At 39.6% G+C, this 24,373-nt stretch overlaps 1 protein-coding gene across 1 annotated transcript in view; it reads left to right on the forward strand.

Annotated features, from left to right (window-relative positions):
• The window catches only part of LOC105381892 (nucleoporin 88), a 152,093-nt gene extending 128,052 nt beyond the window's left edge, over nucleotides 1–24,041 (forward strand). Inside the window, 9 exon segments of the mRNA XM_048626354.1 lie at nucleotides 4,190–4,275; nucleotides 4,909–5,056; nucleotides 5,858–5,978; nucleotides 6,420–6,533; nucleotides 6,940–7,077; nucleotides 20,786–20,874; nucleotides 21,395–21,551; nucleotides 23,517–23,605; nucleotides 23,922–24,041. Coding sequence (XP_048482311.1) covers nucleotides 4,190–4,275; nucleotides 4,909–5,056; nucleotides 5,858–5,978; nucleotides 6,420–6,533; nucleotides 6,940–7,077; nucleotides 20,786–20,874; nucleotides 21,395–21,551; nucleotides 23,517–23,605; nucleotides 23,922–23,988 — 1,009 coding nt within the window. The 3' untranslated portion in view covers nucleotides 23,989–24,041.
• The last annotated feature ends 332 nt before the right edge of the window (nucleotides 24,042–24,373 follow it).

Raw genomic sequence — 24,373 nt, forward strand, 5'->3', positions numbered from 1 at the left:
CTCTTCAATAATATCAGCAAACAGTAATTCATTTATCTTTTCTTGTATCTCTTTTTCTATTGGTATAGGAATCCTTCGGTAAGGCTGCATCACCGGTTTTACGGATTTATCAATCGGAATTTCAACCAGAATATCTTTAAATTTCGGAAATGTTTTCTGTTCTTCACGAACTTGATTCACTCCTAACCCAAGCTTCAGAACGCCTAATCGTAATGCGGTGTCTTTCCCAAGTAGATTCCGGGTCCCATTCTGGATTACATAAATGGTGCTTTTCTCAGACCGTGTGCCGATATTTAATACCGCCTCAAATGAGCCTTTAACCTGCAAGGGCTCCACGCACCCGTAAGCCATAAGCATTTTATTGGGCTCCTTGATTTGTTTGGAGCAATTCACTTTATTATTTTTTAAGTATTCCCACGCCTTATCTGTTATCAAATTGAGTTTGCAACCTGAATCTATTAGCATCTCTAGTTTGACATTGCCTACGTTGCAATCAATCGTTGCGTCGTCGCTAACATTGAAAACATACTGAACTTCTTCATCTGGTCCTTCTAGAGAATTTATTGCATCTCCTTGCCGTAATCTCTTCAAATTGTTTCTGTTCCATGTTGGTCCCTGTTCTATTTTCCGTTTCAATTGGTTTGATTTAGTTTTGCAACATCTTTGATAGTGGCCCAATTTACCGCAAGCATGGCATTTTTTCTCCTTAGCTGGGCATTTAAAATCATTAGGGCTGTGAGTAAAATTGCCACATCTGCCACATTTTGGTTTACTGCTTCCTTCTTCAACCTTCCTATAATTCTTGATAACCCTTGTATTTCGGTTGATTATAGAATTCACATTCTCATCTTTCGTGTTTTCCTTGTTTTTCTGTTCGTAGCATACTAACTGTTGATTTACCACTTCTAATGTATTTGCTTCTGTGATTACTTTGTCTAAAGTCACCGTCTCTCCCATTATCAAAATCTTCTTCCGCAGCTCTGACGATTGGCACCGTTCAATTATTTGATCTATTATGTGATCGTCCGGCTTATCAAACTTACATTTACTCGCTTGGTCCCTTAATTTAACCAAAAACTTCTCGAAACTTTCACCTTCATCTTGCTTAATTAATCGGAAGACATGCCTCTCAAAAGTTTTGTTCTGTTTGGGTCGGAAGAAATTATCTAATGCTTCAACTGCTACTTGAAATACATCGGTTTCTGGAGTCACAGCGCTTGCACATGGAAGATTGTAAAAAATGTCCTGTAGTCCAGTACCCCCTAGTAATAGCAACGTAGCTCTTTTCTTCGATGGAGACTTTATATCAGCTGCTTCAAGATAGATTTCTAATGATCTCTTCCATTTCTCCCATCGTAATCCTACAGAAGCGTTGTCGCCTTCGAGATCTAATTTTTCTGGAGCTGGCAGCATGTTCGCCATAGTTGTTGGGGCGCCCTGAAAATATTCATCCAATTTAATGGAACGCTTACGCCAATTAAATGGTCTTTTTTTTATCTCCAATTGAATGGAATAACTCATCCAATTTAATGGAAGCACCAATCCAATTTAATGGAATCATAATTATCTCCAATTTAATGGAAATCCATGTCATCAATTCAATGATAACCAATTACTACCAATTTAATGGAAGTCCGAAGCATATCTTTGTTTTTATTTTACTAATCTAGTTGTCAGATCTCATTCTGCAATAATCTGAATTAACTCTACATCGACTCTTTATTGACTCTACATTGACTCTACATTGACTCTACATTGACTCTACATTGACTCTACATTGACTCTAAATTGACTCTAAATTGACTCTACATTGACTCTACATTGACTCTACATTGACTCTACATCGACTCTACATCGACTCTACATTGACTCTACATTGACTCTACATCGACTCTACATCGACTCTACATTGACTCTACATTGACTCTACATCGACTCTACATTGACTCTACATTGACTCTACATTGACTCTACATTGACTCTACATTGACTCTTTATATTGACCAGTCACTGTATTTGACACAACTGTTTTTTTTTTCAGTATGTGATATGAGCACTGCTGGTACCTACTTAAGGACTACACAGTAAATACCAAAAAATATATTTCAAACATAATGTATGTAAATAAGATTATTTAATGGCGTGGCGTCAGCCATTATCAAGTTATTGACTACTTAATATAAAAATGTAAGACTACCCTCACCAAAAAATGTTTTGATTAGCCATTTTTATAATATTGCATTGAAATTCATAAGTAATCACACTATTCAATTAATAAGATATTGAAAAACGAACTTGATGATCACATATACCATGATCTCACACATTTTTAACGTTTGTAAACTAGTTACCACACAATGCAATGTGTTTAGCTGAAAAATCCACATATCTCCTAACCAAAGTTTTGTACATACATAAATATAACTTTCACTGACCTTTCTCCTCGTCGCCACTTGTAGGGTCTACAATTATATCGTGTAAAGCTGCACAGCACGCAAAACCTATGGCTCACTGTAACACCAAGCCGCACGTGCAGGCACACGTCCAGTCGGCTCGCCGGTCAAACACAGACTGACTCAGCCCGCCACCGACGTGCTACCTCACTACTTGTGTACATGAGACAAGGCGTTATATCTACTGTATAGATACAAACACTACAGTACCTACTTGCGATTTTTCCTTATTGTCTTCTATCGATTGAAAACAGTGCCTCGAAGTGGTCATTTGAGTTTAGGAAAAAAAAGAAGCTAAAGCCGTGAGCTGCAGGCTCCCCATATCTGGTTAATATGGTGGATTCTCGATGGTATTTGTTGAGTGTTTGCTCAAAAAATCATCACAATGATGATCCTTTAGCGAAAAACGGGTGGTGAAAAATCTTTTCCCGATTTTTTTTTCACAAATCTGGCCTTCGTCGAATTTGCTGTATTAAATTCTACATAACCCGAACAATCGATAGAAGACAAATAAAAGGAAAAGTCGCCGCGAGTACTAAACACAACTCTGAAAAGAGCGTTTAAAAAAATGTTATGATATTGGATAATTCGTTGGCGTATGTGTATCGTTTCTGAAGGAGCATAAGCAGGTACCTACTTTGAGGGTGATAAAATAAATTTGGATGAATAACAATCATTTTTGTTTTATTGATCTTATCCCCATACTTTGTACACAGAGTAGTATAATATGCATGTGTTTTTTTTTATATTATTAACTATTATTCGATAGTTTACATCGCATCATAATAGTAAAAATTGCTTGCGGCCCGCGACGCCATGACTTAAACGTGTTTGTGGCCCGAATATAAAAAAGGTTGAGTACCAATGGACTAGACTAGATCATACACTCGCTGCCATGGTGCATGTGTGTTCCAGTGCCCGGGCTCTGCAGTCGTCGAAATATAATAGACCCGTTTGGACAGCTACACTAATTTGCTATTTACTCTTGATTTACTTGATGAAATACATAAAAAGACATAATCTGGCTTATTATTTAACGGTTGAAAGAAAAAAGAACTTTTAAATCACCAAAAGTTACTTATTGTTTAGATTTTTCATGATTTTGATTTGATACCAGGTGTCATCCCATACATTATTCACATTATTCACATTGCCGTCATTATATATTTTAGAGATAGCGCTATTTGTAAAAACGAACAATGATTTATTTGGCCAATTTAACAGTGCAAGATATAAAAATAAGATCAGTGCTGCGAGTCGCTCAACAGCTTTATATAATAAAAGCATATTTGGAATGGCGCCCATAGTATATAACCATCTGCCGAATAGTATTAGGGAAATAGAAGTTGTTCATTTGTTTAAAAAAATGCTGTCACAACTTCTCATTGAAAAAGCCTATTATAGCCTTAGTGAACTTCTCCAAGACAAACTCTAGTTTCCTTCCTTGTGGCTGTGCCTAGGGTTCCTAATAAATTAATGTTAAATATGTACCCAGTGTGAATTGTAAGATAGCATTGATATTTTTTACTACTTAAGCTTAATTTCATGAATTGTATAAAAATGATATTGTTAATATTTTAAATTTTGCAAACCCTTTCGGGTAGAGTATAGCTAAGCAACCTTTAATATAATTATTATCACCTATGTAACCTATATTCAGCAAATAAATGCTTTTGACTTTGACATTTTGTAGCTGTCCCAACGGGCCTATTATATTTCGACGACTGTAGTGGCACGTACCTGGTGTCGCACGCGGCGGGGGTGCACGCCGTGGCCATGCCGGCCGCGAGGCAGCTGCACGAGTTCATGATGGCTGACGAAGGTACTAGTAGGCATTAATGGAGCCTAATATCAGCGTTACAGAAGAGATTAGCATTTTTCAACCGCACCCGTCTAGATCTAGATGACGACTGAATGGCGTAGTGGTTAGTGACCCTGACTACTGAGCCGAAGGTCCCGGGTTCGATTCCCGGCTGGGGCAGATATTTCTTTAAAGACAGATATTTGAACTCGGGTCTTGGGTGTTGATATTTATATTTAGTATCTATCTATCTATGTATGTGTGTAGATATATCAGCTGTCCGTCACCCAAAACACAGGTTCTGCCTAGCTTGGGGTCGGATGGTCGTGTGTGAGATGTCCCCACATATTTATTTATTTATTTATACTTAGATGTCTGCGTTTTCAACCGATAACCGATTTTTAAGCATCCTGAGTTGTACATAATCTACACTAGCGAGTAATTAAAAAGTTCAATTTACCAAATGACCCCATTTTTTCACATGAATTTGTACAGTGTCAATGTAACAACCACACAATGGCTCATGATGAGCTAAGTAGGTTATTTAAATTTACAAAATTACTCCCATGACTGTTTATTAATTGAGTTTCACCAACAGGACAACAGCACAATTACCTCAATCACCCTCCATTCAAATCTCCCCCCTATTCGCAGGAGACATAGAGTCACAACTCTCTTCACTCTGCCAATCATCGAGCGCGGCGCGCTACCTGGTCCGCACGCAGTACGGGGGCGCGCGCCCGCCGCGCGGCGTTGCCGCTCTTACCTCGGCCGTGCTGGTGCTGGTGGATGATGACAAAAGGTTGGTATTGGAAGAAAACATAGAGGATATACAGAGGAAGGCCAGTCGCCCGTCGCGCGGCGTTGCCGCTTTTGCCTCGGCCGTATTGGTGCTGGTAGATGATGATAAAAGGTAAGATATTGGACGAAAACATGGAGAAAACGAAGATACGGAGGAAGCTCAGTCGCCCGTTGTGCGGCGTTGCCGCTCTTACCTCGGCCGTGTTGGTGCTGGTGGATGATGATAAAAGGTAAGATATTGGAAGAAAACATAGAGGATATTGCCGCTCTTATACCAGCCTAGTTGGAGCTAGTTGATGATGACAAAAGGTAGATACTATTCGAAGAAAACATAAATATTATAGGAACTTTAGTCGCGCGGCGTTGCCGCTCTTGCGTCCACCGTGTTTGTGCTGGTGGATGATGATAAAAGGTAGGTATTGAACTCTATCCGTATGTGTCATAGTGTAGCAGCCCTCTAGATGCCCGCCGCGCGGCGTTGCCGCTCTTACCTCCGCCGTGCTGGTGCTGGTTGATGATGATAAAAGGTGTGTTGAGAACTATTCACCATTTAATTGTGACAAGCCAAGCTGCCAGTGGGCAGGCCATATATGGCGAAGAAGGGATCATCGTAAAAAATAAAGCGCTTCCAGAGTCTGTCATTGGTGGTGAAACGAGGAAGAAAAAAGAGTGGTGACCAAGTACTGGCAAATGTCCCTTCTATTAGAAGAATACTGAACGGCTCGAGTTGATGCGGTCACGATCCCTTTCCGAGTTGATATGTGTGCTGTGACCTTTAAACATGAAATCTTGCTGTTTCCAGTGGCCCGACGCTGATCTCGAGACAGCTGGAGCCGTATGAGCTGGAAGAGCAGCTGTACAAGGAGATGCAGCTCTCGAACCCAGCCTTGGAGGACGAGGACCTCAAGAAAATACTCAAAGAGGTATCTATAACGTGTCAAGTTAAAAAATAAATTCCTATTAAAAAAACTTCTTAACCCCTTAAAAATCTACTATTGCGGCGATCACGGCGACATCATCTACAAATTTCTGGTATCTCATCTGAGGGGCACTTTTAACCACGGAAATAGATAAAATTTGCTTGGAGCAAGGTGTGGTGAGTGAGTTACCATGACATACCAAACATGTTTTATCGGGATTTTGTTTTCTATTAACGCAGCGTGGGATGCCCTCCTGTCTGCTGGACCGACGACCTTAGGCGGGTAGCCGGTAGTAGCTGGATGAGGATAGCCGAGGACCAGCAGTGGATGATTGTAGGCTGATGATGATGATTTCATCAACAGATCCATAAATGTTCGGATCCATAAAACCTTCAATTGTTTCGTGTGTCTTGATTATTTACTTGACGTGTCTGTTGTTTCCAGCGCCAACGCCTGTCCTTCACTTCCATAATCCAAGAGATCCTCGCCCGGGAGGTGTCGCAGCCGCTGCTGAGACTCAACCGGAAGGACGAACCGGAGCCGCAGGAGGCACTGGAGGTAAGGCTGTTGTATGATGGCATGCATGAATAAGTACTTACCACATTTTCTATCGTCATCATCAGCCGCTGGAAGAAAGGGACAGACATAGATTTAATGCCGACATTAGCTTAAATTACCTTTCTGCAACCAATTGAAATATAATGTACTACCGTACTAGAACAGACAATGCGAACAAAATTTGTGTTCCACGTGAAGTAGTGCGGGGCGCGCGACCAAGTCGTAGATTCCTATAGAACAACGTGGACGCGGAAGTAGATTTCAGTGACATAATGAATGCGTTGTTGCCTAGCTTCACAAGTATAGCGCAAATGTCAAGTTCGCGGTGTCGTGTCTATACGCTAGTAATATTAGTTCAATGTCTGCAACTCGACAAGTACTATAAAAAACCTACCCTCTTCCACAGTTCCTGACCCAAGCCACTCTGAAGCTCCGTCGCGAGTACATATCGCGGCAGCAGCGTGCCCTCGACGCAATACGGAAGAAGAGCGGCAACATGCGCGCGCTGCGGCGGCAGCAGGCGGCCTGGCAGACCGACTTGCAGGTCAGATCATAGTAATAATAATAATAATAATACAACAGCTCCGCAAGAAGAGCGGCAACATGGCAGCAGGCAGAGCGACTTGCAGGTCAGATCATAGTAATAATAATAATACAACAGCTCCGCAAGAAGAGCGGCAACATGGCAGCAGGCAGAGCGACTTGCAGGTCAGATCATAGTAATAATAATAATACAACAGCTCCGCAAGAAGAGCGGCAACATGGCAGCAGGCAGAGCGACTTGCAGGTCAGATCATAGTAATAATAATAATACAACATGAATGATCTACTTTGCGATCTAAATAATAAAGGTTTTACAACAATAGCCTACGCCGATGACATCACTATTCTCATCGGGGGCTTGTTTGTTAACACCTTATGTGAAAGAATGCAACTTGCACTAAACATTATAGAGGAATGGTGCCATAAACATGAACTATCGGTGAACCCGACCAAAACAGAAATGGTGCTATTTACTAAAAAGACTAAAATAGGCAATTTAAAACTACCTAAACTATTTAATACAACCTTAAAGTTGACAAATGAGGTAAAATATCTTGGCGTATGGCTAGACCACCGTTTAAGCTGGTCTAAGCATATTGACAAGACCCTGAGTAAAGCAACAATATCTCTTTATCAAACTAGTAAACTTGTTGGATCTAAATGGGGATTAAAACCGAAGCTATGCAAATGGCTGTACACAGCGGTGGTCAGACCTATAATAACCTATGGAGCAGTAGTGTGGTGGCAAAGATCAAACCTCACTACTGTGAAAAACAAACTACGACAGTTTCAAAGACTTGCATGCGTTTCAATCACCGGATGTATGAAGTCAACCCCAACAGCCGCCCTAGAAATAATTCTAGGACTTCCACCACTCGATATTATCATCAAGCAGGAAGCTAAAGCGGCGGCGATAAGGCTAAGCAACCTGGGACTCTGGTCAACGAATACCACTGCACAGGGACACAGTCGCATACTTGACATTGCCAAGTTGTCGGCTCCCGGGTCCACTGAATGCAGCGACACTACTATAAAGACGTTTATCTTCAACAGAAGCTACACTATCCAGCGAGATCAGTGTGGCACATCAGACGAAAACAATTACGACATCAATATCTACATTGACGGAGCCAAGAACAAGAAGGGCAGCGGTGGAGGTGTCTTCTGCCCGGAACTTAATTTACAATACTCTGTCAGCTTCGGGAACAAAGCTACTGTTTTTCAGGCAGAAGCTGCCAGCCTACTTGACGGAGCTACACAAATAAAAGACACAAAAAATAGCAATATCTGCTTCTACACAGACAGTATGGCTATTTTAGGTGCCTTAGGCAGAACTGTAACAAAATCTAAATTAATTTTAGAATGTCACAGAACACTGGAAAACCTGAGCATTTCAAATAATGTAACAGTACAATGGATTAAAAGTCATAACGACAACATAGGAAATTGCGAGGCTGACCGACTAGCAAGAATGGGATCAAATACCCTACCAATAGGGCCAGAACCATTTATTAGTTTGTCATCAAAGGCAATAAGGCAATGTCTCACCGATAAAACACTATCTGAACACAATCAGGAGTGGAAAAATCGTGTAGATTGCAGACAAACTAAAGCGTTTATTGTATCACACAACCATAAACTTACACGCTACTTACTCAACCTGTCCCGTAGTAATATATCATTAATGGTAGGATTAATAACAGGACATTGTTGCGTGAATAAACACTTATATACCATAGGCACAGAATAATAACTAGTACCAGGTACAGAAGTCCATCTTCGCAATGGCTTGCAAAGAAATATGACTCCATCCCATAAGCAATAAGATCTAATTTTGATCGCGTTCCAGCCGCACACGTTTTTATTTACTTACCTACCAATTAATTTTTGAGGGAATATGCTCCTTATTTCACTGGAATACGGTGCATAATAAGTTATACGTGGTTATACGCATTGAAAAAGAAGCCACCTTAGGGTTGCCTCAGCACCACAGACTACAACGTTTACTAAGCAACGGACTGACTTTGTAAAAAGAATGTCATGTTTTAAAACAAAATTAATTTGAATTTAGAATACAAAGCTATTCCAAACTTTTTTTCTATTGAAAATAACCAGTAAAAACAATAACAATTTCATAGTTAAGATATTTTGAAGTACATAAAATATGTATGAATCTAAGTAGGTACCTAAAACATTTAATTTTGTGAAAACATGTTTTTTTTTCGTTATTATTTATATTATGCATATAATTTATGTTATGATACAGAACGTGTTAGTTTCGTTAAGCACTAATCCCACTCAGCGCACATTTTATAATCGATTCATTTTGAAGGTAGTTGTGTCTGTAAATTTAATACTTTAACGAAAACAAAATTGGAATAGACTTTGTTCAACATGAAGAAAAAAAGGTTTGTAGTTCGGATTAATTTCATTTCAAATAAGGAACGTAGAAGAAATCAATAAAATACTTAGATTAGTTTTACCTGTCAGCATCGTTTGGTAATCTAAAAAAAAAATGGATCACGATCCGTATTTAAGCAATTAAATACGGCACAGTATTTTGCTGTTTTTTTTCTTTTTTGTCAATTTTTCTATTCAAAAAAAAAAAAAAAACACGCACTCACGCCTTGTACTAATGTACTCCCTTGCGGGGTAGGCAGAGGTGCATTGCTGCACCCACTTTTCGCCAGAGTGTTATGTTAGTCCCAATGTAATAGGGGGCGGGCCTATTGCCATTTTACGGGCACATCCAAGACCCGAGAACAAATATCTGTGTTTAAACAAATATCTGCCCCAGCCGGGAATCGAACCCGGGACCATCGGCTCAGTAGTCAGGGTCACTAACCACTACGCCATTCGGTCTTTTTCTATTCATAAATTTTAATAAATACCTAAATACGACATTTATAAATAAATAAAATAAACTAGTACGAAATAGGAACAAATAGCGCGCGCGTGTATCGTCTTCCGCTTGCGGCAGCCGACTAGATTCGCCCCCTCGATGGGGCAGGCGCCAGGCTGGCGCCTGCGCCGCCCACGCGCGGAGTGACACAGGCCTGCCATAGGTAACTCAACTAGTCCCTTATGTAGGACATGTAAGGAAGTAGATGAGACGGTTGAACATATTCTGTTAGCTTGTCCACCTACTACAGAAACAAGATTATCTATTCTTGGACCAACAGAGCGCCTACCTCAGCTATTACAACACCCAGGCCTGCTACTCCAGTTTACTCGGGAGCTAGGCTGGCTGAGCTGAAATCAAGGGGATATGTACAAAGGTTCCACTCGAGAGAGCCACGTACAGGAACTTCACCCCCTATGAGAATAGAATAGAATAGAATAATACAACAGCTCCGCAAGAAGAGCGGCAACATGGCAGCAGGCAGAGCGACTTGCAGGTCAGATCATAGTAATAATAATAATACAACAGCTCCGCAAGAAGAGCGGCAACATGGCAGCAGGCAGAGCGACTTGCAGGTCAGATCATAGTAATAATAATAATACAACAGCTCCGCAAGAAGAGCGGCAACATGGCAGCAGGCAGAGCGACTTGCAGGTCAGATCATAGTAATAATAATAATACAACAGCTCCGCAAGAAGAGCGGCAACATGGCAGCAGGCAGAGCGACTTGCAGGTCAGATCATAGTAATAATAATAATAATACAACAGCTCCGCAAGAAGAGCGGCAACATGCGCGCGCTGCGGCGGCAGCAGGCGGCCTGGCAGACCGACTTGCAGGTCAGATCATTATAATAATAAAAAAAAACTAAATACACCCAAGATCCGAGGTATCCCAAATATCGGTCTTTAAAAAAATATCTGCCCCGGCCGGGATCGATACTGGGACCTTCGTTATAGCAGTCAGGGTCACTAACCACTACACCATTCGGTCGTAGTTATGTAAGATCGGCAACTGTCAGAGAGACTTACAGGTGAGATAGTACTGTGCAAAATTCGACCAAATATGGTTGGAGTGTGCATTGCGGAACGAAAGAATAGAGCCGCCTCTTTACAGTGCACAATTTAAACTACTCATAATCATAAATGAATAGAACTATACCCACTGTATTGTACCTAATATTTATATGACATGAATTTTTTTCTGTGTTATATGTATATGCTATGTCCTATAATGATGATCCTTTTGAATTGTACCATGTTTTTGTGTGCATATTTACCTACCGTTGAGTATTTTTCATCTTCAACGTTACCTACTTCTCTGAATTGAATTGTAATATTATTATTGATGACTTGAATTTTATTCTATGTTCTATATGCTATGTCCTGTACTGTTGATCCTTTTGAATTGTATTATGTTGTTGTGTGCATTTACCATTGAGTATTTTTCATCTTCAACATTACCTACTTCTCTGAATGTAATTGTAATATTATTATTGATGACTTGAATTTTATTCTATGTTCTATATGCTATGTCCTGTACTGTTGATCCTTTTGAATTGTATTATGTTGTTGTGTGCATTTACCATTGAGTATTTTTCATCTTCAACATTACCTACTTCTCTGAATGTAATTGTAATATTATTATTGATGACTTGAATTTTATTCTATGTTCTATATGCTATGTCCTGTACTGTTGATCCTTTTGAATTGTATTATGTTGTTGTGTGCATTTACCATTGAGTATTTTTCATCTTCAACATTACCTACTTCTCTGAATGTAATTGTAATATTATTATTGATGACTTGAATGTTATTCTATGTTCTATATGCTATGTCCTGTACTGTTGATCCTTTTGAATTGTATTATGTTGTTGTGTGCATTTACCATTGAGTATTTTTCATCTTCAACATTACCTACTTCTCTGAATGTAATTGTAATATTATTATTGATGACTTGAATTTTATTCTATGTTCTATATGCTATGTCCTGTACTGTTGATCCTTTTGAATTGTATTATGTTGTTGTGTGCATTTACCATTGAGTATTTTTCATCTTCAACATTACCTACTTCTCTGAATGTAATTGTAATATTATTATTGATGACTTGAATTCTGAATTGAATTGTTATATTATTATTGATGACTTGATTTTTATTCTGTGTTCTATATATATGCTATGTCCTGAACTGTTGATCCTTTTATACTATGATTATCGTGTTGTGTGCGTATTTTCCTTTGTGTATTTTACATTCATAATAAATATTGTCAATTTCATCGTTCTATTTATTGCCTTTTTTCTATACTTCTATAATCAATAGTTGCAGCAGAAACACATAGAAAATAGGAAGAAGAAGAGCGGTAACAAGCGGTAGTTTTTTTAACCTGTTTAGTGTGACTCGCTTGCGACTGACCTCTGAGTACCCCTTCGGGGACCACAGTCGTGAGCATATGTTTATAATGCAATAATACAATAGTATTTAGAATTCGGTATACCCGAATTCGCGAAAATATATGTTTCTCAATAGAAATATAGAAAATTTATAAGGGAAGAGCGGCAACTGAAGTAACTTTTGTGCAACCACTTTTAAAAAATTAGCGAAGAATGTACAAAATAATATATAATGAGTTAAGGTATCTAAAATGTTATTTATCTTTCACTTTCACCCAGTCGTAGGTTGGCTGGAAGAAATTGCTTGTAGGGAATAAGCCCGCCTTTGTATACGTAATGTGTTTTTTTATTTGTAACTGCTCTCTTTTATGTTGCTTGTGTATGTGTACAATAAAGTGTTTATAAATAAATATTTAGTAGGGAAGAGCGGCAACAAGCGGCGTTCTGTTCTCGTCGATACTGTGATCTCACCCGCAAGTCGATCGTGCACTCGCAGGTGAGATGATAGCATCGAAGGGAGGAGCGGCAACCACGCACTCGACGCTATGAAGAAGCAGAGGTACCTATTAGTTACGAGTTATTATTCTGTGCTAGTATAGAGACTCGCATTTAACCGGCTAAAGTTTTTTAACCTATTTTGTGAGAATCAATTGAACAACTTTTGAAAATACAATTGCACCACAGCTACCACAAAATATGAACTGTTTTATTAATGACTTGAATTTTATTGTGTTCTATATGCTACAAATATGTCCCGTACATCGTTTTGTATTTTATCATATTGTTATGTGCGACTTACATTTGAGTATTTTTCATCTTTAATATTGTATACATTTATTTGTTCTATTGCCTCTGTTCTATGGTTTATGTTATGTGGTTATGTATGGCGGCAACAAGCGGTGTTCTGTTCTCGTCGATACTGTGATCTCACCCGCAAGTCGTTCGTGCACTCGCAGGTGAGATGATAGCATTGAAGGGAAGAGCGGCAACCACGCACTCGACGCTGTGAAGAAGCAGAAGAATAGAGACTTGTATTTAACCGGGTAAAGGTTTTTTAACCTGATAACTACAGACCTTATACAAAAGTAAGCAGAATCGAACAACTGAAGTAACTTTTGTGGAACGACTTTATAAATTCGCCATAAATTATGTTTTTAATAGAAATGTAGAAAATTAAGAAGAGAAGAGCGGCAACAACGCCGATTATATAGAGATGGATTGGATTATTGGGTGAAATGGTTTTATTTTCTTTGTTCTATGGTTCTATCCTCAGTAGTTACAGCAGCAAACACAGAAAAAATATGAAGAAGAAGAGCGGCAACAAGCGGCGGTCTGTTCTCGTCGATACTGTGATCTCACCCGCAAGTCGGCCGTGCACTCGCAGGTGAGATGATAGCATTGATGGGAAGAGCGGCAACAACGCACTCGACGATATGAAGAAGCATTATGAAAACTCGTATTTAACTGGCTAAAGTTTTTTTAAATCTAACTACGAACATAATAGTAAGCAGAATCGCACAACTGAAGTAACTTTTGTGGAATGACTTTTTAAATTCACGGTAAAATATGTTTTTAATAGAAATGTAGAAAATTAAGAAGGGAAGTATTAGCATAGAGACTCGTATTTAACCGGCTTTTTGGACCTATACGATAGTAAGACGAATCCCACTAGTGAAGTAACTTTTGGAAATTCGTGAAAATACCTGTTAACATGTTTTTCAATAGAAATGTAGAATATTTAGAAGACAACAACGCGGATCATATAGATACGGATTGGATTGGTGGGTGAAATGTTTTGATTTTCTTAGATTTATTGCCTTTTTTCTATGGTTCTATAGTGACATACAGCAGCAAACAAATAAAAATAGTAAGAAGAAGAGCGGCAACAAGCGGCGGTCTGTTCTCGTCGATACTGTGATCTCACCCGCAAGTCGGCCGTGCACTCGCAGGTGAGATGATAGCATTGAAGGGAAGAGCGGCAACAACGCAGAAGACGCTGTGAAGAAGCAGAAGAATAGAGTAGACTCCTATTTTTATTTTTTATTTTATTTTATTTTATTTAGGCCTGATTTTTCAATGGCAGGATAATAGGTCAAATAACTATCAAACGAATAAATTTATTTGGCTGTTTATTGGCTTGATAGTTGCTAAACCATTTTTCAATGGACAACATTTCATTTTCTTTACCCTATATTTTTATTAGCTATTCGGAAAGTTTATAGAAAATTAGTGAACCCGTATTTTTTTATTTTGTATATACATTAATTTTTGCATGTTATTTTTAACTTTAAAGTTAATTATTTTAAAACCGGAAGTGGCGTCACATATAAGGCTAAATTTTTATTTTTGTCTATTGCCTGAGTCTCGAAAAAAAACATAAATGACACTGACAAGTGACATTTAAACTTTGTTTACATGCCAACCAACAAATGGGTCATTTTCAAATGCCATTGATATTTCTGATGATGGAAAGTAGGTACTTATCATGTAAAAAAATAAGCAGAAGCATTTTTTCAACTGTGTAGGCGGTGGCATACTCTGGGACATATTATATAGAGGTCATCTCTTAATAATAAATAAAAAAAAATAGTCAGAAAGTGTCAGAACAGAATTAATGAAAATGACCCAAATAAACAACAACGTCACGATAAAACGTCAACGTCAATCAAAAATGAAAGTGACAGTTACTTTGTTTTTAAATCTATGGGCTTTGATCATCAAAATGCATCGCACCTGATGCATGACATCATCAGCACTTTTTTACTATTTTATGATTTTCTCGAAAATGATACATCCAAAAAATACAAAAACATTTTTTTTGTGGCCTTTAGAGCTAAATCTTGAAATGGTTTTCGATTTATAGCAGCTTTAGTTTTTTGAAATGTTGTCCATTGTGATTTATTCCATAGATAACTATCTTACCGATTTTTCTACTTGAACTCTGGAAAGGTGAAACAAATATATGCAGACACTAGTGCTAAAGCAGGACAGACTACTATTTTGATTGTCAGATTCAACTGTCACTGTCAAGCCACAAGCCTCACTGACTGTTTGGTTTGGTTGTTTCAATTTTGGTATTTATATTTGTTATTTTTGGATCGCAATGGAATCACAAAAAAGAATGCTGAAGTTACTGTGTTAGTGAGTTTGGTAGATAAATTCAAACATGTCATAGAAAATAAAAAGACCGATGCTGCAACACATACTCGTAAAGATAAGGAGACTGCATGGAAGAAAATTGAGTTTTCTTTTAACTCCAGTGGTATAACTGCAAGTGTCCGCTCATGGAAAATCCTAAAGTACGAGGGCATCAAAAAAACAATGAAGAAGAAGTCTTCCCTGCAAAGGCAGGAGATGTACAATACTGGAAGTGCGCCCTCAAATTTACCTTCATTTAACGATGTAGAAGAAAAGGTGTTTATTAGGCATTTGCTCCAACATTAGCATTCAACGTATCCTTAATTTAAATTTAATGAATAAAAACTGAAAGAAATAACACCTATGTTTTATTATCAAGTACTGGATGGTATCTCTCTTTTCTCCTCAGCCTATAGCAGTCCACTACTGGACATAGAAGATCATCCCGCCAAGCAGGAGGGATGTCTTAGATACTTATATATAGCATAGGTTACCTACTTATCATAAAATGAAACTATATGTACCTTAATATTTTATTATGAAGGAAGTGCTGCTACATTCCTGTTTTATAAAATTAATGCTTAAAAATAAATCAAAAATAATGTTTGTAGTCTGGCGCCTTTCGGCGATGAAATTCTTTTGCATCCCACATGCTGTAATGATCAGGCCGGCGTTTTGACGACTCTGACTTTCCTTTCAACAGGATTAATATATTCGTTCATTACCTACTGCCTCTTTTTCGATCGCCTAATCATCAATATCATTGAAAATATCCATTGAAAAGACGATTATTCTCTGCGCTTGTATAGTTTAGAATTGGTATAAACACAAAAAAGAACTTACTTAATAACCTCAAATGTCAAATTATCAATCGAATAAGCGCTATCTGGCGGCCCAAGCAGCAGATAGATTTATTCTCCAGGTAACTGAGTTATTGGACGAATAAGTTCTATCTGACTGTTGAAAAATTCAATATTTCGCTATCTGTCGAATAAACGCTATCTGGTTGTCTATCTGAGCATTGAAAAATCGGCCCTTAAACGGCTAAAGACCGTAATTTTTTACCTATTTGTTAGTGTGTATGTTTTGTAATTTATTTGCTGTTTGCGTACAAATAAATAATATTCTATCTAATGTTCAATAATAAAATAGCAAGCTGGATCGCACAACTGAAGTAACTATTGTGCAACGACTTTTGAAAATTCGTGAATAAATATGTTTTCAGTAGATATGTAGTATATTTAGGTACAAGGGAAGAGCGGCAACAAGCGGCGGTGATCTGTTCTCGTCGATACTGTGATCTCACCCGCAAGTCGGTCGTGCACTCGCAGGTGAGATGATAGCATTGAAGGGAAGAGCGGCAACCACGCACTAGACAATATGAAGAAGCAGAAGAATAGAGTAGACTCGTATTTAACCGGCTTTAGTTTGTTTGAAGTTATTTAGTGCTTTTCAATAATACAATTAGTAATCTGAATCGCACAATCGTAACTTTCGTGCAACAACTTTTAAATTCGCCAAAAAATATGGTTTTCAATCAATCAAAGTAAGGATACGCATCGTCAGAACATTTTAAAGAAAATGACACTGGGCGCTGGCCTTAATTCAAACAAGTAATGACAGATATAAGAGATTTTGGGGCCAACGCAAGGGTGCCATTTTCTTGAGCGGTTGGCTCTATCGTCTAGTAATGTATAAGTCAATGTTTTCAATATAAATGTTTTTAAATTAATATTTAGAAGGGAACATCGGCAACAAGCGGAGGTGGTCTGTTCTCGTCGATACTGTGATCTCACCCGCAAGTCGGCCGTGCACTCGCAGGTGAGATGATAGCATCGAAGGGAAGAGCGGCAACAACGCACTCGACGCTGTGAAGAAGCAGAAGAATAGAGTAGACTCGTATTTAACAGATGTAAAGTTTTTTGGATCTGTTTAGTGCGATTCAATAATACAATTATAATACGCAACGCAAAATCGCACCACTACATAGCGATCACAAGTGTCGATTTTAGTCGATAGTAATTCTTTTTACTAGTTTCTAACGTTAACGATAGGGCGCTGATCAATATGTCATACAAATTGCTATCGATTACGCTAGCGACTTGGATCGTGTATGTTTTGTGTAACGACTTTAGAAAACTCGCGAAAAAATATGTTATTCAATAGAAATGTAGACTATTTAGAAAGGTAGAGCGGCAACAACGCGGATTATATAAAGACGAATTGGATTTTTGGGTGAAATGATATATTTTTTCGTTCTATTGCCTTTGTTCTATGGTTCTATTATCATTAGTTACAACAGAAAACACATAAAAAATTGGAAGTAGCAGAGCGGCAACAAGCGGCGGTCAACAAGTTTTTTTTTATAATAAGCCTAATCGCATAAATAAAATAGCTTCTGTTCTACCACAAAATATGTTCATATGGTCTGGTAGAGATTTATTTAAGCATTAAGGCCGGCTTTTTGTACTTAATAATTTGTTTTTTTTTGTATGATTTCCTTTTGGTGCAAATAAAGTGTTTATCAAAATATGTTTATCAACCCATAAAAAATAGGAAGAAGAGTGGCAACAAGCGGTGTTCTGTTCTCATCGATACTGTGATCTCACCCGCAAGTCGGTCGTGCACTCGCAGGTGAGATGATAGCATTGAAGGGAGGAGCGGCAACCACGCACTCGACGCTATCAAGAAGCATTATGAAGACTCCTATTTAACTGGCTAAAGTTTGTTCTTTAACCTAATAACTACGAACCTGATACAATGATAGAGCGGCGGAGCCCCGTCCTTACAGCGCAGAATGTAAACTAAAACTTTCTCATAACGTGAATTGAACTGTAATATTGATGACTTAAAGTTTATTCTGTGTTCTATACTTCTACATTATATGCTATGTCCTGTACTGTTGATCCTTTTGATGTTATAATGATGCTGTGTGCGTATTTACCTTTGAGTATTTTTCATCTATATCTCCGTTCTATTGTCTTTAAAAAAACATGAAAAATAGGAAGAAGAAGAGCGGCAACAAGCGGTGGTCTGTTCTCGTCGATACTGTGATCTCACCCGCAAGTCGGCCGTGCACTCGCAGGTGAGATGATAGCATTGAAGGGAAGAGCGGCAACCACGCACTCGACGCTATGAAGAAGAAATAGTATAGAAACTCGTATTTAACCGGCTAAAGATCCTCATTTTTGTACCTATGTGTTAGTATTTATGTAAGTTTTGTCATTTCTTTTCTGTTTGTGTATAAATAAATGTATGTGTGTGAAATAATATAATGTATGTGTATGAAATAATATAATAGTATGCCGGATCGACAACTGAATTAACTATTGCTCTACGACCTTTTGAAAAATTCACAAAAAAAATATGCTTTTCAATATATAGAGCTGGAATGGATTGGTGGGTGAAATGGTTTGATTTTCTTTGTTACCTTGGTTCTATCGTCAATAGATTCAGAAGCAAACACATACAAAATAGGAATAAGAAGAGCGGCAACAAGCGGTGGTCTGTTCTCGTCGATACTGTGATCTCACCCGCAAGTCGGTCGTGCACTCGCAGGTGAGATGATAGCATTGAAGGGAAGAGCGGCAACAACGCGGATTATTTACAGACGGATTGGATTGTTGGGTGAAATGGTTTGCTTTGCGGCTTAATTTTTATCCACTTTAAAAATGTTAATGTTGCTATATTTTGTAAAATTTTGCATGAGTCATGTCATGACAGCTGCTAAACCCACATATTTTAAATACCACTTGTTGGTTTTCTAGGATAAATTAGCTTTATTCACCCGGCATAAGAATCTATCAATATAATGTCATAAACTATTCGCTGTAAGTATTTTATTGTTTCTATTGTTTCTTAAATTTTTTGGTTTTATGCCAAGTATGAAAGAATACAGTTTACAAAGTGTAACCTGTTTATTTAGCGTTAGACACTTTATTGAATCACATCAAACTTGGGAAGAAGAAGAGGTCTCATCAATATTGCTATCTTACCTTCAAGTCGCTGAAACCTGAAGGTGAGATAGTAGCATTGAATGAAATAGCGACAAGAACGAAGCAGGAGGAAAAGCGGTCCTAGTAATATTAGTAGTTATAAGATTATTTTAAAACCTCTTAGCGTCAATTCACACGTACCACAACCACACCACGTCGCAGCGACAAAATGTGGTCAATCAAGCTGTGGTTACGTGTGAATTGTGTGACAGCGGCTTTTTGCAGTTGCGTTGTGGCAGCGACAAAATGTCGATGTGGTTGCGTTGTCGCTGTCATTGCGATGTGGTAACCACGTCGTCGTGTGCAGTTAATACGGAAAACAGGTTGCCGCGGTGCCGCCGCCGCGTGGCGGCGTTGCCGTTGCGATGTGGTTGCGTTGTGGTTGCGATGTGGTTGCGATGTGGTCGTATTACACAGGTGGTCGATAACAACGACAAAATGTGGCGCGTGTGAATTGAATTATTCACTGTCAATACAAAATATACGCGCGACCACATCGCGTGGTTGTGGTGTGGTTGTGGCTGTGGTGTGGTTGTGGTACGTCTGAATTGACCCTTAGGTGTCGTGTCATGAATTATAGTTTTTTGACATTGCTATCAAACAACTATTTTTAGGCTTATTTTAGGTGAGTCTACTCCATTTCTAAGTCCGATCTCGCAAAGATTTTATGTGTTTCTTAGTATAAGTACCCTTTTAACAACACCCTGTATATATCTATTTTTTACAGTCTGGCCAAGAAGACAGTGTTCTTAGCACGATTTTTCAAATTTTGTATGAAGACTCTATAATTGTGAGTTTTCATTTCCTACACGTGTACTAGGCTTAAGTTAGGTATTTCTTTGTTGTGCTTTGTTATCTTGTATTTTTTCGACAATTGTTTTCAGGAGAACATGGTTTTTTAGGTTATGGTTATGAGAGTTGTGACTCACTAGTCAATCAATGACTCTATTTGTGTTACTGTCTGATTCATCTATATTTAAAAAAAAACACACACACAAACACTCACGCCTTGTACTAATATACTCCCTTGCGGGGTAGGCAAAGGTGCATTGCTGCACCCACTTTTCGCCAGAGCGTTATGTTAGTCCCAATGTAATAGGGTGCGGGCCTATTGCCATTTTACGGGCACATCCAAGGCCCGAGAACAAATATCTGTGTTTAAACAAATATCTGCCCCAGCCGGGAATCGAACCCGGGACCATCGGCTCAGTAGTCAGGGTCACTAACCACTACGCCATTCGGTCGTCTATATCATCTATATTTACCATTCTGTATATGTTTTCAGAAAGACATAGAAGAAGCTAAGCAGCAGTCGGAAGTGCTGAAGGAGAAGTGTGCGCTGGCCGAAAGGAACCAAGAGGATCTTAAAGACAGGTCAGATTACCGACGCAATATACGTACATCATCATCATCAGTTGATAATAATGAAATTGTCCACTGCTGGACATAGGGCTCTCCAAACTCGCGCAGGTCTTGGTCTTTTTTAGCCACTACCCGTAGCCTTCTAAGGTTGTTGCCCTTCATCATAGGAATTTTATTTATGCTACTTATTACTAGGTATAGATTAGGTTTTTTTTTCGTTGTATGTTGTATACTTAATGGATGTGTATGTGTATACCTTATAATATGTTCTGTTTTTTTTTTAGTTAGTTGCCTGGAAGAGATTTTAACGATAAGGCCGCCTTTATAGTACTTATTGTGTTTTATTTTATAAGATTTAATGTTACCTGATTTTTTTTTAATGTTCAATAAAGTTACACTACTACTACTACTGAACCGCACAGTTGTTGTTGTGGAACCTCAACCTTTCTGTACATTTCCTCTTTATTTTACCTACATTTCAAATTTCCGTTCCTTTTACCATCCGTTTATTCAGTCCGCTAATTCCCAACAGATGTTCCCTCGTGATCCGCCAGCTGCAAGCGCGCTCGCCGGCCACGGCGGCCGAGCGGCAGGTGCTGGCCGAGCTGCAGGCGTTCAAGGACATGCGAGACAACTTCGAGGAACACACGAGGAGGTTGAAGCTAAGGCAGCAGGACAATATGGAGCAGGTATGGTTGAAGCAGTCAGAGGCCTTCGGGGGGATAGAAAACATCTGACAGTCGGGTTGACCACTTACCCGCCCACTCTCTCAAAACAAGCTTGCTATGGACTAGGCCTAAACCCTTGCTTGATTGCAAGGAGACCCGAGCAAAAGCAGTGGGGACGTGATGCTGATGATGTTTAGGTAACCGTAGTGTAGGATGCCCTCCGGCTAGATGAGCTGACGACCTGCTAAAGGTGGCTCGTAATTATTGCATGCACAAAGCTATAGATAGCATCCAGTGGCGTATTTTGTAAGAGCCCCACGGCGGCCGAGTGGCAGGAGCTGGCCGAACTGCAGACATTCAAGGACATGAGGGACGCCTTCGAGGAACACACGAGGAGGTTGAAGCTGCGGCAGCAGGACAATGTGGAGCAGGTATGGTGTTTGGCAAAGTCGTTAAGCCTAGTTAGTGGATTCGGGCGGGTTGAAAACACTTTAGTGAGAGGACTTTCGGACGGCTTGAAAACATCTGACATTCGGATTGCTCACTTACCCGACAACTCTCTTAAAACAAGCTTGCTTGTGTTGGGGTCCACCAACCCGTACTAGGCATTAACCCTTCCTTAATTGGAAAGAGACCAGTGCCCCAGCAGGGGACGTGATGATGATGATGTTTAGGTAAATGTAGTGTAGGACGCCTTCCGGCTAGATGGGGTGACGACCTGCTAAAGGTAGCTGGTAATGATTGGACGCAGAAAGCTATAGATCGCATCCAGTGGCGTATCTTGGATGAGGCCATTAATGATTGGAAGCGTAAAGCTATAGATCGCATCCAGTGGCGTATTTCGGAAGAGCCCTATGGCGGCCGAGCGGCAGGTGCTGGCCGAGCTGCAGACGTTCAAGGACATGCGCGACGCCTTCGAGGAACACACGAGGAGGTTGAAGCTGCGGCAGCAGGACAATATGGAGCAGGTATGGTTCTTGGCAATATGGAGATATTAGGCAAAGTCGGCGGCATGAAAACATCTGACAGTCGGTTTGCCCACTTACCTGACAACTCTCTCAGAACTAGCTTGCTTGTGTTGGGGTCCACCAACCCGCACTAGGCCAGCGTGGTGGACTAGGCCTAAACCCTTCCTTAATTTGAAGATTCGTGATGACGATGATGATTAGGCATACGTAGTGTTGGATGACCTCCGGCTAGATGAGCTGACGACCTGCGCAAGGTGACTGGTAATGATTGTATGCACAAAGCTATAGATCGCATCCTGTGGCGTATGTTGTAAGAGCCCTATGGCGGCTGAGCGGCAGGTGCTGGTGGAGCTGCAGACATTCAGGGACATGCGCGACGCCTTCGAGGAACACACGAGGAGGTTGAAGCTGCGGCAGCAGGGCAATATGGAGCAGGTTTGGTTGAAGAGTCCGTAGTCGAGCGGGCTTCAGTGATCAGGAGATTACGCCACACATGGCACGGTCAGCCATTGGATGGGTGTCATGGGTGACCAATATATCAAGTGGTTGATTTCTTCCGTGCTTCGTACGGCACGTTAAGCCGTGGGTCCGGATGCTGCTTTGGCAGTAGTCATTAAGCCTAGTCAGAGGTCTTCGGGCGGCTTGAAAACATCTGACAGTCTGATTGTTCACTTACCCGACAACTCTCTCAAAACAAGCTTGCTTGTATTGAGGTCCACCAACCCGCACTGGGCCAGCGTGGTGGATTGGACTAAACCCTTGATGCATTGGAAGGAGACCCGTGCCCCAGCAGTGGGGTCGTGATGAAGATAATGATGGTTAAGCAAACGTTGTGAAAAAAGCCCTCCGGCTAGATAGGGTGATGACCTGCTAAAGGTGGCTGGCAATGATTGGATGGGGTAAGCTGGTGAGCCAGGTGCAGGCAAAAAAAACCCGCAATAGATTAGAATCATCATCTAACGCAAGTCAGATAACAATTTTAATAATGAAGAATGTTAATTTTATCTCTTATTTCCAGGTGAAGAAATGGAAAGAAGACTACAAGAAGAAAGACATAGCGCTCGGGCAATCACACAGCGAGACTATTTCATCCATTTTGAACCAGCAGTATGTTTATTTTTATTTATCATACACTCACGAACAATTAAAAATTCCACTGACATAATCGAATGTCAATGACAGAAGTTTTTCATTGCTCGTGAGTGCATATCTCTTGTAATGAAATAAAAGATTTTCTATCAGCTCATTTAAAATCTAGTTCCAAAGTCATCCTATAGATGGCCGCGGCCGAGCATTTAAAGGGCTATCAGAAAACACTTCATTGGATACATATCATACACACATGTATACATACATACGTACCACTTGATCTCTTCAGTTACGTTTGTTCCAGATCTTTTAAAAAAACTTTTTTTCATTCCAGGACAAAGCAGATATCGACGCTGATAGAAGAGACCAAACTATTGAAGGACCAACTCAGTATTGTTTAGTTAGTGCCATTATTTCAACATTACTTTAGGACTTGGTTGTACTATGGGGGATATGGTCGAAATTACAGCTGAATAACGACTATACCTACAGCTGGACATAGGCCTCTCCACAACACTATGTAGCCACTACCTGTCTGATATCCCCGGTCCAGCCAGCCGGAGGGCGTCCCACGTCACGTTTGCCGGTTTGTGGTTTCCACTCGACTAAACTATTACTAGAAGTTGATTACTGTGAGTTAGGATAATGATGTTGCCTTACTTAATGATAACTTATAAATTGTTCGTAATTAAAAGTTTGTGTTATGTTTTTTATGTAAAGACTCATGTTAAACTCTAAGAAATCTTCAGTGATATTTTGCTTAACCTAATATAACCCTTTTGTATT

This window comes from Plutella xylostella, chromosome 16, assembly GCF_932276165.1.
Source record: "Plutella xylostella chromosome 16, ilPluXylo3.1, whole genome shotgun sequence".
NCBI lineage: Eukaryota > Metazoa > Arthropoda > Insecta > Lepidoptera > Plutellidae > Plutella > Plutella xylostella.